The sequence below is a fragment of the Rhinichthys klamathensis genome, unplaced genomic scaffold (assembly GCF_029890125.1).
Source record: "Rhinichthys klamathensis goyatoka isolate OS25496 unplaced genomic scaffold, OSU_Roscu_1.1 h1tg000567l_1, whole genome shotgun sequence".
Taxonomy (NCBI): Eukaryota; Metazoa; Chordata; class Actinopteri; order Cypriniformes; family Leuciscidae; genus Rhinichthys; species Rhinichthys klamathensis.
The window spans coordinates 192,370-204,154 of NW_026607033.1; the positions used below are offsets into that span (position 1 = coordinate 192,370).

General features: G+C 37.2%; 1 protein-coding gene across 2 annotated transcripts in view; it reads left to right on the plus strand.

Annotated features, from left to right (window-relative positions):
- The window catches only part of pcsk6 (proprotein convertase subtilisin/kexin type 6), a 91,491-nt gene that overhangs the window by 39,377 nt on the left and 40,329 nt on the right, over positions 1-11,785 (plus strand). For both annotated transcript variants that reach the window (XM_056239597.1, XM_056239598.1), the window contains one exon: positions 11,262-11,450. In XM_056239597.1, coding sequence (XP_056095572.1) covers positions 11,262-11,450 — 189 coding nt within the window. The remainder of the gene's footprint in view (positions 1-11,261; positions 11,451-11,785) is intronic.

The window sequence follows — 11,785 nt, forward strand, 5'->3', positions numbered from 1 at the left end:
AAAAGAGTTCACACTAAAAGTGAAAATGCAAAGCAAGCAACACAATAAGAAAACACAGCTAATAATAATTGTGTAGATCAGCATTTCACTACACTTTGCAGTGGTTAATTAGTGCCTTAATCTTGTCATCTGTCAGCGGCATGTACACTAGAATCAACAGGCAGATTTCTAAAAGGGAGGGTACAGTTAGAAGGTTTAAGATGGTTGAAATTAATCTGAAGAAATATATGCACATATTTTATTGGCTGCCATTTGACAAACTAAAATGTTGTTGTGCATAACACGCACAGCAGATGTTTCCTTACCTCTTCAGATTCAGAGGAGGAAGCAGCAGATGTAGTACGGACTGTTCTGTTAACAGGTCAAAGAACTACAGTCCACCCACTCTTATTAACTTTAAAGAAATAGTTCAGCCTAAAATTGAATTTACTCTCCCTTATGTCTTTCCAAACCTGAATGGCTTTTCTTCTTCTTCTGTGGAACACCAAAGGAGAAGTTTAGCAGAGTCTCCATTAAATCTCCATTAAAGTTTTGAATACAACATGTGCACTACATTCTGAGCCTTCATATGAGAGCTTTGTGCGAGGAATAGATTGAAAATGAAGTAGTTATTCACGGCAAATCGGCTGTGGACAGCATTCGCTTTCATTGTATTGAGAGCAGCTTGAACATTGTTATAAATGACTCTTTTTGTGTTCCACAGAAGTAAGAAAGTCATACACGTTTGCAATGACATGTGGGTGGGTAAATGAATCTCTTTAAGACATCAAACTGCAGCTGGTGTTTCAGGATAGAAACAACACAATTCACAGCAATGCCATTTTAAAATATTTGCTCAGCTCATAGCAATCAAACTAAAACTAAGGATACCAGGATGAGATGTGGCTTGTAAATTCAGGACATCTGGTCACCGTAGTGTAAACACAATAAAAGAACATTGTTGTTTTAGCTAGTACATTTCTCATGTCAGCTAAATAGGATTTCCAACAATAGTGTTTTTTTCTGTTCACTCTTTGTTTTGGGGTTTGATCAATGGGCTTGATAAAGCAATGAAGAATAAATGAAAAGTCCACCCTGTTTAAATTGTGTTTGTGTTGTAAAGATGTCGTCCTTTTTGTTTGCGGCTGTTTCTCAGAGAGCGCCGCCCCTACGGCAGCAGTTGTGACGTAAAAGGACAAACAAGGTGTAGAGTAAAACATTGTCCTGTCCAACACATTTTTAGCTTCCTCGCATCTATCCCCTGTTTCCATATCCATTGTTTCATTGCGGTTAGCACTCTTATGTGTGACTTGCTGCGAAACATTTTTTTTTTTTAAATAAAAATGTTATGTACTTTTGGTTATTTTTGTATTATTTTGATTTAGCTTTAATTTACATTTCATTTAGTTTTTAGTCATTTTAATGCTTCAACTTAAGTCAAATTTATCAACTGCAACTTAAATTGATTTAATTTCAGTTTGTTCCCAAGGCTAACTTTCAAATTTTCAATTAAGTTTTTTAAGTCTAAATGTTTTATTTTAAGATTAAATATTTTTTATTTCATTTTATTCAAGTTTTATTTCAATTAACGAAAAACTATTATTAATAGTTTTAGTTTTAGTTAACAATTACAACACTGTAAAGCGTGACTTCACAAAATATATTTTTAAAATACAAAATGTATGTTTCTATAATGTTAAAATACATTTTGGCAAAAGGCAAAAATATAATACATAATTTTTTTATTTTTTTATTAGCTGACACACATTTTTAGCTTTCCCACATCTATCCCCTAAAATATGGTTATTGATTTTGTGCCTAATAGCATTGAATTGCAAATGTCATTGAAGGGAATCATGAGATTGATTTTTGCATTCAAATTGATTTGCTGATGAAGAATACACAGCGAAAATCCAGGATCATGATGTCAACCCCAGTCCCCTGTTGCACCAGCTCTCTTTTAAAACCATCAAATATTTCATTTGTCTACTACTTCAAAACAAAGATAGTCTTTGTGCAGTGTTGTCTGTGTGCATGACTGCTGCGGTCATCGATATTGGTACCGTATTTTCCGCACTATAAGGCGCACTTAAAAGCCTTTAATTTTCTCAATAAACGTTAGTGCGCCTTATAATGCGGAGCGGCTTATATATGGATGGTGAACACACGTTCACCAAGACGGGGAGACAGCGCCGGGCGACTTACGCCACTATCTGGCAATGGATCGTGGATGCCTGGGCTGATATATCAGTCTCCTGTGATCCGAGCTTTCACGAAGGCAGGAATAATCTCTTTATTCAGCCAGCTCACATACCCGTATTTACTTCCTGTTTTCGGCCGAAGTCCACAGTAGTTGATTGTCGAGTTCGCGCGCGCGCGATCAAACCTCCTCCGTGTGTTCAACAGTGTTGTGTAACTTTGTAACGCGTTACAGTAACGTAACTACTTTTTCGGGTAAAAAGTAGTGTAACGCGTTACTACTGAAAATTTGGTAACGAAACGTAGTTCCTTTTTCAATTCCGCACAACGTTACTTTTCCCATGGACAGATTTGACAGCAACAGTGTCTCCTCAGCTGCGCGCTTGCAATAGTCACAAGCTCCACATGGTAGCCTACGTGACAGAGGCTGGTAGCAGAGCAATCAATTCTGTGAATTACACTGCGCAAACAAAAAGTAATACTCCCACCGGATGAAGAAGGGTTGGCTCTCCACAGAACATAAAATATTAATTGTATTGAATTTTTCGTGTTCGCATTTATGAGGAAAGAAACAATGTTATGGACGTAACAGTTCTTCGGACTTGACCGCTCTGAAAGCGGCACTAAAAGACTGCTTTAAATCTTTCACAGAGACCTCAAACAGGCATTTAAAACACCAAATATTAAGGATTGGCATATCAAGCAAAATAATATTCGATGATTGCTCGAAAATCGTACCTCTACCCCCACATGCTTACAGTAAGACGGGGTTCGCTCAAATCCCGCTCCGATATTAAATTTCTCTGTATAGACTGCGTGTTGTAGCCTAGTCATTAAAGAAAACGATTTAGTTTCATATTTATGTTTAAATAAAATAATTTATTTTTTTATTTCATCAATGTTGATTATATGAAAAGTGAAAAGCATGAGTAAGAGCATAAGATGCGCAATCGGGAGACAAATGGAGTGGGCAGACATGATTTTGACCACTTCATTAAGTTTGTTTTTGTAGAAAACCTTTCTTTAAAGTGAATTTCGTTTTGTATTAATTGTATCTTAATTTTAATCAATGTTTCATCAACCAATTGTCTTTAATAAATAAGCAGTAAATATAGCAGGCAATATAATCAGGACTTCTCAGGAGCTCCGTGCCGGCGCTTGGACTGAGCTCGTCTCATAAATGAACCGAAACTTAGCGCAAGCTACTTTCCTCAAAGATCTGAGAAATATATAGAAAGCTTGAAATGTGTACTTTAAAACAAAACTATTCAAAACGAGAGAAAACAGACTCTCTGCTTATGTAATCCATATGAAATGTGCATTTCTCTCTGGCGCGTTCACTACTGTGAAGATCGCGAGTCAGCATCGTCAACTTTATCTTTGCAGCCGACACTGACTGACAAAGAAAACACTTGTTTATTAATAATGTTTATGTTTATGTCTCCTTGCTATATTTAATATTCGATATTCATAATCATTTCTTTTGCCGGTTCTTTGTGACATTTTTCATGAACGCGTCACCACCGCTCAATAGTTAATATTGGGCTTTGGTGTTCAGTTTATACAGGTTTTTCAAATGTTATTTAAATAAATATATTTTTTTTTCTATCTCAAAATCTCTCTTTTTTTCTAGTTTTTTTTTCTAGTTTTTCAATAAGTAGAGTTCATAGTAGAATTTTATGTAGGCCTACACATTTAGGAACAGATATTGGGTTCTGCCCAAAGTCAAGCAACATAAAAGTAACGTAAAAGTAACGAGTAACATAAAAAGTTACTTTCCAAAGGGGGTAACTAAGTAAAGTAATGGATTACTTTTTTAAGAAGTAACGAGTAACGAGAAAACACTACTTTTTAAAAGTAACTTCCCCAACACTGGTGTTCAACATCTGATTCGGATGAACTATCCGAACTATCCATTTGAGCTGATATTCTCACATAGAGAACACCACACAGCACCGTCATCGGCTGACAGTCTGAGTCTCCAACTGTTGCTTAGTTACCAATGATCGCGCGCGCGCACTCGACAATCGCCTACTGTGGACTTCGACCGAAAACAGGAAGAAAATACGGGTATGTGAGCTGGCTGAATAAACATCATTTTTATTCATATCTTTCACATTTACTGGAGTCAGATTCACTGTGTTCACTCACATGGCTGTGCACTTGTAATGACACATTAAGGTTGTTAAGAGGCTAAAAGCAGGTTTAAAACTTTTCCCGTTTAAGTCAACAGGGTGCAAATTTTAAAAAGAGGATAACACCGTGTAGGCAACACCGGTTTTTGTCGTTGTTATCTGTACTGACAGCACTCCAAATTTACAAAAAAGTGAGCTCAATGTTAAAATTGACCGGAGTTTTCCTTTAACGTTTGAACAACGTTACCATGGGAGTGAACGGAGTTGTCAGAACGCTTAATAAAGTTTGACTTTATCTGACTGTTTTGTTGACATTTGTTGACATCTAGTGGATGCATAACGCAAACCCAGTCAAACGTTTGACTGCAGTATCTTATGCGCCTTATAATCCGGTGCGCCCTATATATGAAAAATGTTCTAAAATAGGTCATTCATTGAAGGTGCGCCTTATAATCCGGTGCGCCGTATAGTGCGGAAAATACGGTATTTATTTATAGCATCTCACGCTCGGATGGTTATCGAGAGGGAATTAGCTGGTGCTTTGGCCATGCTTAGAATTTCATTAGATAAAGCTGCCATCTACCGATATACAGTCTCATTCCCTTGGTTCTATGAAGTGAAAAATTTAATGGCTGCATGCCATAAACAATCAGAGTTGAGAGGGTTACTTTAAAAATGTATTATGTTACAATTACAAATTACTTGTACCACAATATGAAAGTAATGTAATCTGATTACATTTGGATTCCTCCAAGTGACGTGACATGTAGCCAAGTATGGCGTCCCATACTCGGAATTTGTGCTGCATTTCCCATCCAAGTGCACACCCACACACAGCAGTGATTAGTAAACACAAACACACACACACACACACACACACACACACACACAGTGAACACACACCCAGAAAACAGTCTCCGACGCTGTTCACGTGAGCACCACTACGCATGCTTCACATTACAATTATTCTAATTCTCAGTGTTAATCATGATGATATGGTAACATATCACACTGAAGTAGGCTGCTTTTAAATTAACATTTGGCTATTTAAAATAAAAGTTCTTCTTTGGAAAAATTGCATTTCCTTAATAGCCTAAACACAGGCTTTACTCCCTTCAAACATAAACTGTCACTGTTTGCATCGCTGCTACTTTCCAAACACACACACAAGAAATGAAATACGTTCAAAGGCTGGATATAGGCTTTATGAGTTTATTGTCATATATACAGCATTACTTTACATACTTCACAGCCGTTACACATCACACCTATCACTTGATTCGTCCTGGTTAACTATTTGAGTAAAATGCTCCTACACTGTACTTTTCTTTCTTTCCTTCCTTTTTTTTGTTTTTAATTCTCCTCTTTGAAATTTCTCTCGGATCAGTTCTACCTTTTGCTGCTTAAAGGAGAACTCCGGCGCAAAATGAACCTTTGGTCTAATTACACATTGTTACCTAGTCAACCGTTATCTGAGATTTGTTTTCATGATTATCGAATGTAAGTAGTTTTATCTCTAAAAACAGTTTAGCCTATAAAGCTAGTATAACGCTAGTATATTGGGCATAGATCAATGACAAATAAAAATCGCTTGTTAATACCACTAACAAGGCTCAAAATAGCCCCACACTAACACGGTAGCATAATGAGGGTCCCTACCTTCAAACCGAAGCATTGAGAACTTTGTCAGTGTCCAGACAGTTTAATAAGAAGATATTTAATACATACAGTCAACTTCGCGTATACAGGCAGGAGCCATCTTTGAAAAACAGCCTTTACCAGTCGATCTACGAACACCGATCCAAGTGCGCTGGTGAGATGTGAACGAGCTATAAGTTGTGATAAGGTGAGCGCGAACAGCAGGCTTGGATCGGCGTTCGTAGATCGACTCGTAAAGGCTGTATTTCAAAGATGGCTCCTGTCTGTATACGCGAAGTTGACTGTATGTATTAAATATCTTCTTATTAAACTGTCTGGACACTGACAAAGTTCTCAATGCTTCGGTTTGAAGGTAGGGACCCTCATTATGCTACCGTGTTAGTGTGGGGCTATTTTGAGCCTTGTTAGTGGTATTAACAAGCGATTTTTATTTGTCATTCATCTATGCCCAATATACTAGCGTTATACTAGCTTTATAGGCTAAACTGTTTTTAGAGATAAAACTACTTACATTCGATAATCATGAAAACAAATCTCAGATAACGGTTGACTAGGTAACAATGTGTAATTAGACCAAAGGTTCATTTTGCGCCGGAGTTCTCCTTTAAAAAAGTGGACCCTGTAACTGCGTAGCTTAATGAAAGTCTGTAAATTAGTGCCTGATGAAATATTAAACTAGGAGGTTTAGTTATTATTGCTCTAGCATATGTTTTTCTTTATTGTTTTTCCCTGAAGATATACCGGTACGTTGTTGTTGAAAACGAAAGTCAAAGTGTGAAGGACGTTTGTTGCGTTTTACCGTGAAATGAGAGTTGCGTGTCTTTATTAAAATCAGCACATTTGTCTCCCGTCGACCTCCTGTGACCCACTCGCTATTAATTGGAATGTTATTTTTTTTATTACTTGGCCCCCCGACCCACGGATTATCCGCAGAATCCACGGCTATAACTGCGATCCGTGCTTCACTACTGACAATATAGCGCTATTATGTCAAAATACAAATTTATTTAGTTTTAAGTGAAACTATTGTAATCCTGATAGTATTCCAATTTTTTACAAAATGTAACAGTAATCTGATTACTTGGTTTCTTGATGTAACCGTAACAAATTACAGACATCAGATTTTTGCATCCTGATTACGTAACGCCGTTACATGTATTCTGTTACTCCCCAACCCTGTAATGGTGCTGTGCTTGATGATTAGATGGTTTCCGAACCAATAATTGCTTGATAGCAGGAATCTTGATGTCGATTTTTTTCCATTTATAATAAATGGTGTAAACAGCCAGTGTTATTTCAGTATTTTTAACATATTTATTTTTAATTGGCTTTTATTTTTATTTTTATATTTCCATTTTAATTTTAAGTGCCTAAATAGTAATTTTATGTTATTTTGTTTCTATTTAGCCATAATTTGTTACTTTGTTATTTTTGTACTTTTAGCAATTTTAATACTTCAACTTAAATTTATTGTTTCAGTTAGTTGCCACGGCTACATTTTCAAGTTTTTTTCTAAAAAAAGCTATAAATAGCTATTTATATATAGTTTTAGTTAATACTGTACAGAATTGTACAGCGTGACTTAATTAAATATATTTAAAAAAAATTAAAAAAAAAATGTTTAAACTATACAAACTGAATTTCTAAGGTTAAAATACATTTAGGGTAAATTCAAAAAAGAATTGCACACACACACACAAACACTATATATATTAGGGCTGTCAGTTAAACGCGTTATTAACGACCCATATTAACGACCCATTTACCCATTTTAACGGCGTCAATTTTTTTATCGTGCGATTAACGGTCTTTTTGGCCTAGCAAACTTTGTATTTTTTTTCACATGCTTTTGCAACAGGATGTGGCATGCGCGGCGCTGCGCTATGAAACCCATTCATTTCAATGGCTTGTGCCGCGCGAGGACGTTTTGTTGCTTTGTCGACCAAAGCGCAAGCGGATCCAGCTAGACCGGAAACAAAACAACAGTCACGCCGCACACACTTGTTTGGGCTTGCGAGCCGGCCAAATAGTTGGTTAACGTTACGTTTTTAGTGGATGACGAGAGCGAGACGCCGAAATGGATGACAATAGGATTCTGAATGGAAAGTTTACTTTTAAAAAGTTGCCAAATGGTTCCATTGACAAGACCAAAGTGATCTGTGTGTTTTGTTGTCGTAAACTGAGCTATCGTAGCAGCACGTCCAGCCTGAAATACCACTTGATGGCCAAGCACACACACACACACACACACACACACACACACACACACACACACACACACACACACACACACACACACACACACACACAGCTGATGCGAATTCTCCGCCCCCTCGTCAATATCAGGACCTCGTCAGTATTTCTTTCACCCTTTTATTGATGGACAGTGTTACATTGTGTGATAGATTATTTGCTCCAAGTGAGAATGTTAGTGTGAAATTGAACACAGTATGCCAATGTTGTTTTCAATAAAAAAAACATATGCACAAAGCAAGCCGATCCACTTTTCCATGTTGATAAGAGCATTAAAATTAGAAAAAAGAATGGGACAAAAAGAAATCAAGAGACATTTAGAATAGGTAAAAATGTGCGATTAATTGCGATTAATCGCGAGTTAAATTATGACATTAATGCGATTAATCGCGATTAAATATTTTAATCGTTTGACGGCACTAATATATATATGTATATGTATATTTAAAGATTTATCTGAACCCAGGGAAATGCCTGGTCTACACATGGATTTCAGCTCGGGGGAAAACTTGATGTTCCCCTCAAATTCCACCACAAGCCGTCATGTTACAGTAAATTGAAGGGACACAGCCTTCCATTTTAAGCACATTTTCCTTTGAATGTCATTCAGAAGATTGAAACGAGGCTATAGCGCAATCTCCACCTAGAGTATTTCTGGGTGATACTGCTTCTGAACCTGTGCTAAATAATGGCTCAGACCTCAAGTGACTAATTTTGTTGCCATCTGTGCGGTGTTGTTTATCAGCAGAACCATAAAACGCCACAGTTGCTATAATAAACCGGTGAAACGGTGTTGCTCCCAAGAAAAAAAAGGCTTTAATAAACAAAATGAGCTTCCGGACTGACCGAATAGATGATCCTGCAGCTTAATGAGCCACGAAACGGCATTGTGAATATGACAATTTGTGTTCTTGTTTTTTATTCTTATTTTTTCACACTATTAAGGGGAAGGAAATGTGTAATACAGATACTCTGATGCTTACTATGTGATTTAAATGATTTATTTTGAAATAAACTGATCAGGTCAGGCAATTTAAAATTTCTCTATTGCTTTTTTCAGCTTAACGATCCACATTAGGTGTGTGATGCTCTAGCTGCACAAAGGATTATGGGAAATTTAGTTTAGTCATACAAACCTGTCTCTTCATAAACCAGTAGTCACAAAATGCACAAAAACTAAATTAGTACAGTGCAGTCACAACTCACAAGCACCACGAAACTTGCAAATTCACTCTTCACTCTTAAAATCTATAATTATGATATTGTGGTAGTGTTTATGACCTGACATGACTTCATTATAGCAGTGACACTTTGTTCACAGGAAGAGTGTAAATGCTAAAGCAAAAGATGTAAATAAAGTCATGTGGTTTTTGACAATGACTCAAAGGAGGCAGGACTTTCCCAGAAGGCCACTTGTCCTCAGAACACACTGCTCGGTCTTAAGTTCAACCATTAATCACGTTAAGAGGCATTTTGTTTCTGTCGTTGCATAATGTGAGTCTCTTTACCCCTGTAATACTTTAGGACAGCCGGGAAAAGTTTTTCTCTTTTAAACAAGTGGTTACACAAAGCAGCCGTCATTTACGTCACACAAGAAATACACTACTGACAGAGAGAATGCCTTTTCTACATTGAAAGTGTACTCATATGGTGCAAATGTTAGTGGTAAGGACTATATTTATGGTATTATTTGACCTTTTTGACGGAATAAATTAACATCCACTTTTTAATTTACGCTCTCCTTTTAAAAAATATTAGCGTCTGTCCTTCACATAGGTGATATTAGGTTTCTAAAAGCCTTTTTAAAAATCAATCAATTTCCCAGTTTACTTACTATTGACTGTCATATAACCTGACAGTTAAAGCTGCAGTCCGGCGTTTTTCCTCTTTGTCTGTTCGAAATCTGCAATTGCAGTCATTCGCGGAATTATCAACTTTACGTGAGTTGTACTTCAACACCCTCGACTCGGCACAGCGCGGATGAACACAGTGTTTGAGGAGAGTGTGAGGCTGTCAGTCACCGCGCCGGTGTGGAGACTGTCATTCAGAATCACAGATTATTCTTTTTGGAAGTATGACCAACATAAGAATTTTCACCGGAAAATGTCTTCTGAACTAGTAAGAAACATCCACTTTTGTTCTGGTTCTGACATTGCAGTAAATCGCACTGATTAAATCTAACAATCGCTTATAAGTTATCATATCACGCAAAACCGTGCAAATTATACTTTGTTCTCAAATTGTTAATGTTAACAACGTAAGCAAGCATTGCGTGACTACATGTAATGTCCTTCCGATATGTATCCTTGCTTTCGCATGGGTCCGGTTGCAGTCTCTTTTTTTCTGTAGCTACTCCGAAGTCCGAACGAAGTCTTTTGCATTTTACAACGGGTGAATCTGTTGTCACTGGTGAGTGTCGTTTGAACCTTTCTGGATCCGCCATCAAATTGATAAGTTTAATCATATCAAGCGCTGTGAGAAAAGGCTATAAATCTCCACCTCCAACATCCTCACACGCAATATAGCCTACTAGCCGAGACTCCTCCTTTATGTGTACAGATGTGACGTAATGACGCAAAGACATGCTCGAATCTCCCGCGGAAATCCACCAGTACCACTGGAATTAAAAACATTATTACAAGCTTACCGCTTTGAATCGAGCTAAGGCAAGCAGGTAGTTTTAAACATAGGCTGGTTATGTATTTTCTCAAATATGTATTTTGGATAATTTTTAACCCCAAAAAAGCTACGGACTGCAAATTTATATAACTAAATAAATATATACATGCACATGTCCATGCGCCATTTCTCTGTGATTAACTTCTTTTCGGATTTCTTCTATCCACTTTTAGTTAATATCAGGTTTCTAAAAGCTTTGAAGGATCTTTTAAAAATCAGTAATCATTTATACTATATTGTCAAATATAACCTGACATTTTTTTTTATCTTCATTTCGTATTTTCACTCATGATAAATGCGGATCTGTGTTTTAGATTGTGACCTGTTCTCCACTGACTCCCTTGGGTCCTCTTGCAGGTACATTCGAACAGATCAGAAACTAAACGCCAGCATCTCGACCACAGGCTGCAGCGAACAGGCCGATCAGCATGTGGTGTTCCTGGAGCATGTGGTGGTGCGAGTCCTCATCGTCCACCCTCGCAGAGGAGACCTGGAGATCAACCTCATATCACCCTCAGGGACGCGATCACAGCTACTGGGTCAGAGGTGATGCTCACTTACACACGACAAAACACTCTAAAACATGTATAGGCAAGGCAAGGCAAGTTTATTTATATAGCACATTTCATACACAATGGTGATTCAAAGTTAGAATAGTAACTTTAAATTCACTGGTAACTTTAAATTCAGCTGTATATACAGCTGAATTTAGGCAAAAGCTGCTTTATGTTTTTAGTGTAAGTCAAGCATCACTATTTTGTCCTTTTTGCCACTTTTTATTGGCTGGATTGTGGAGAGGACAGGAAATGATGGAAGATTTTGATATCTAACATAATCCACTAACCACCAGGCCTTTAGCAGTGCTAAGTAGATTGCTTACT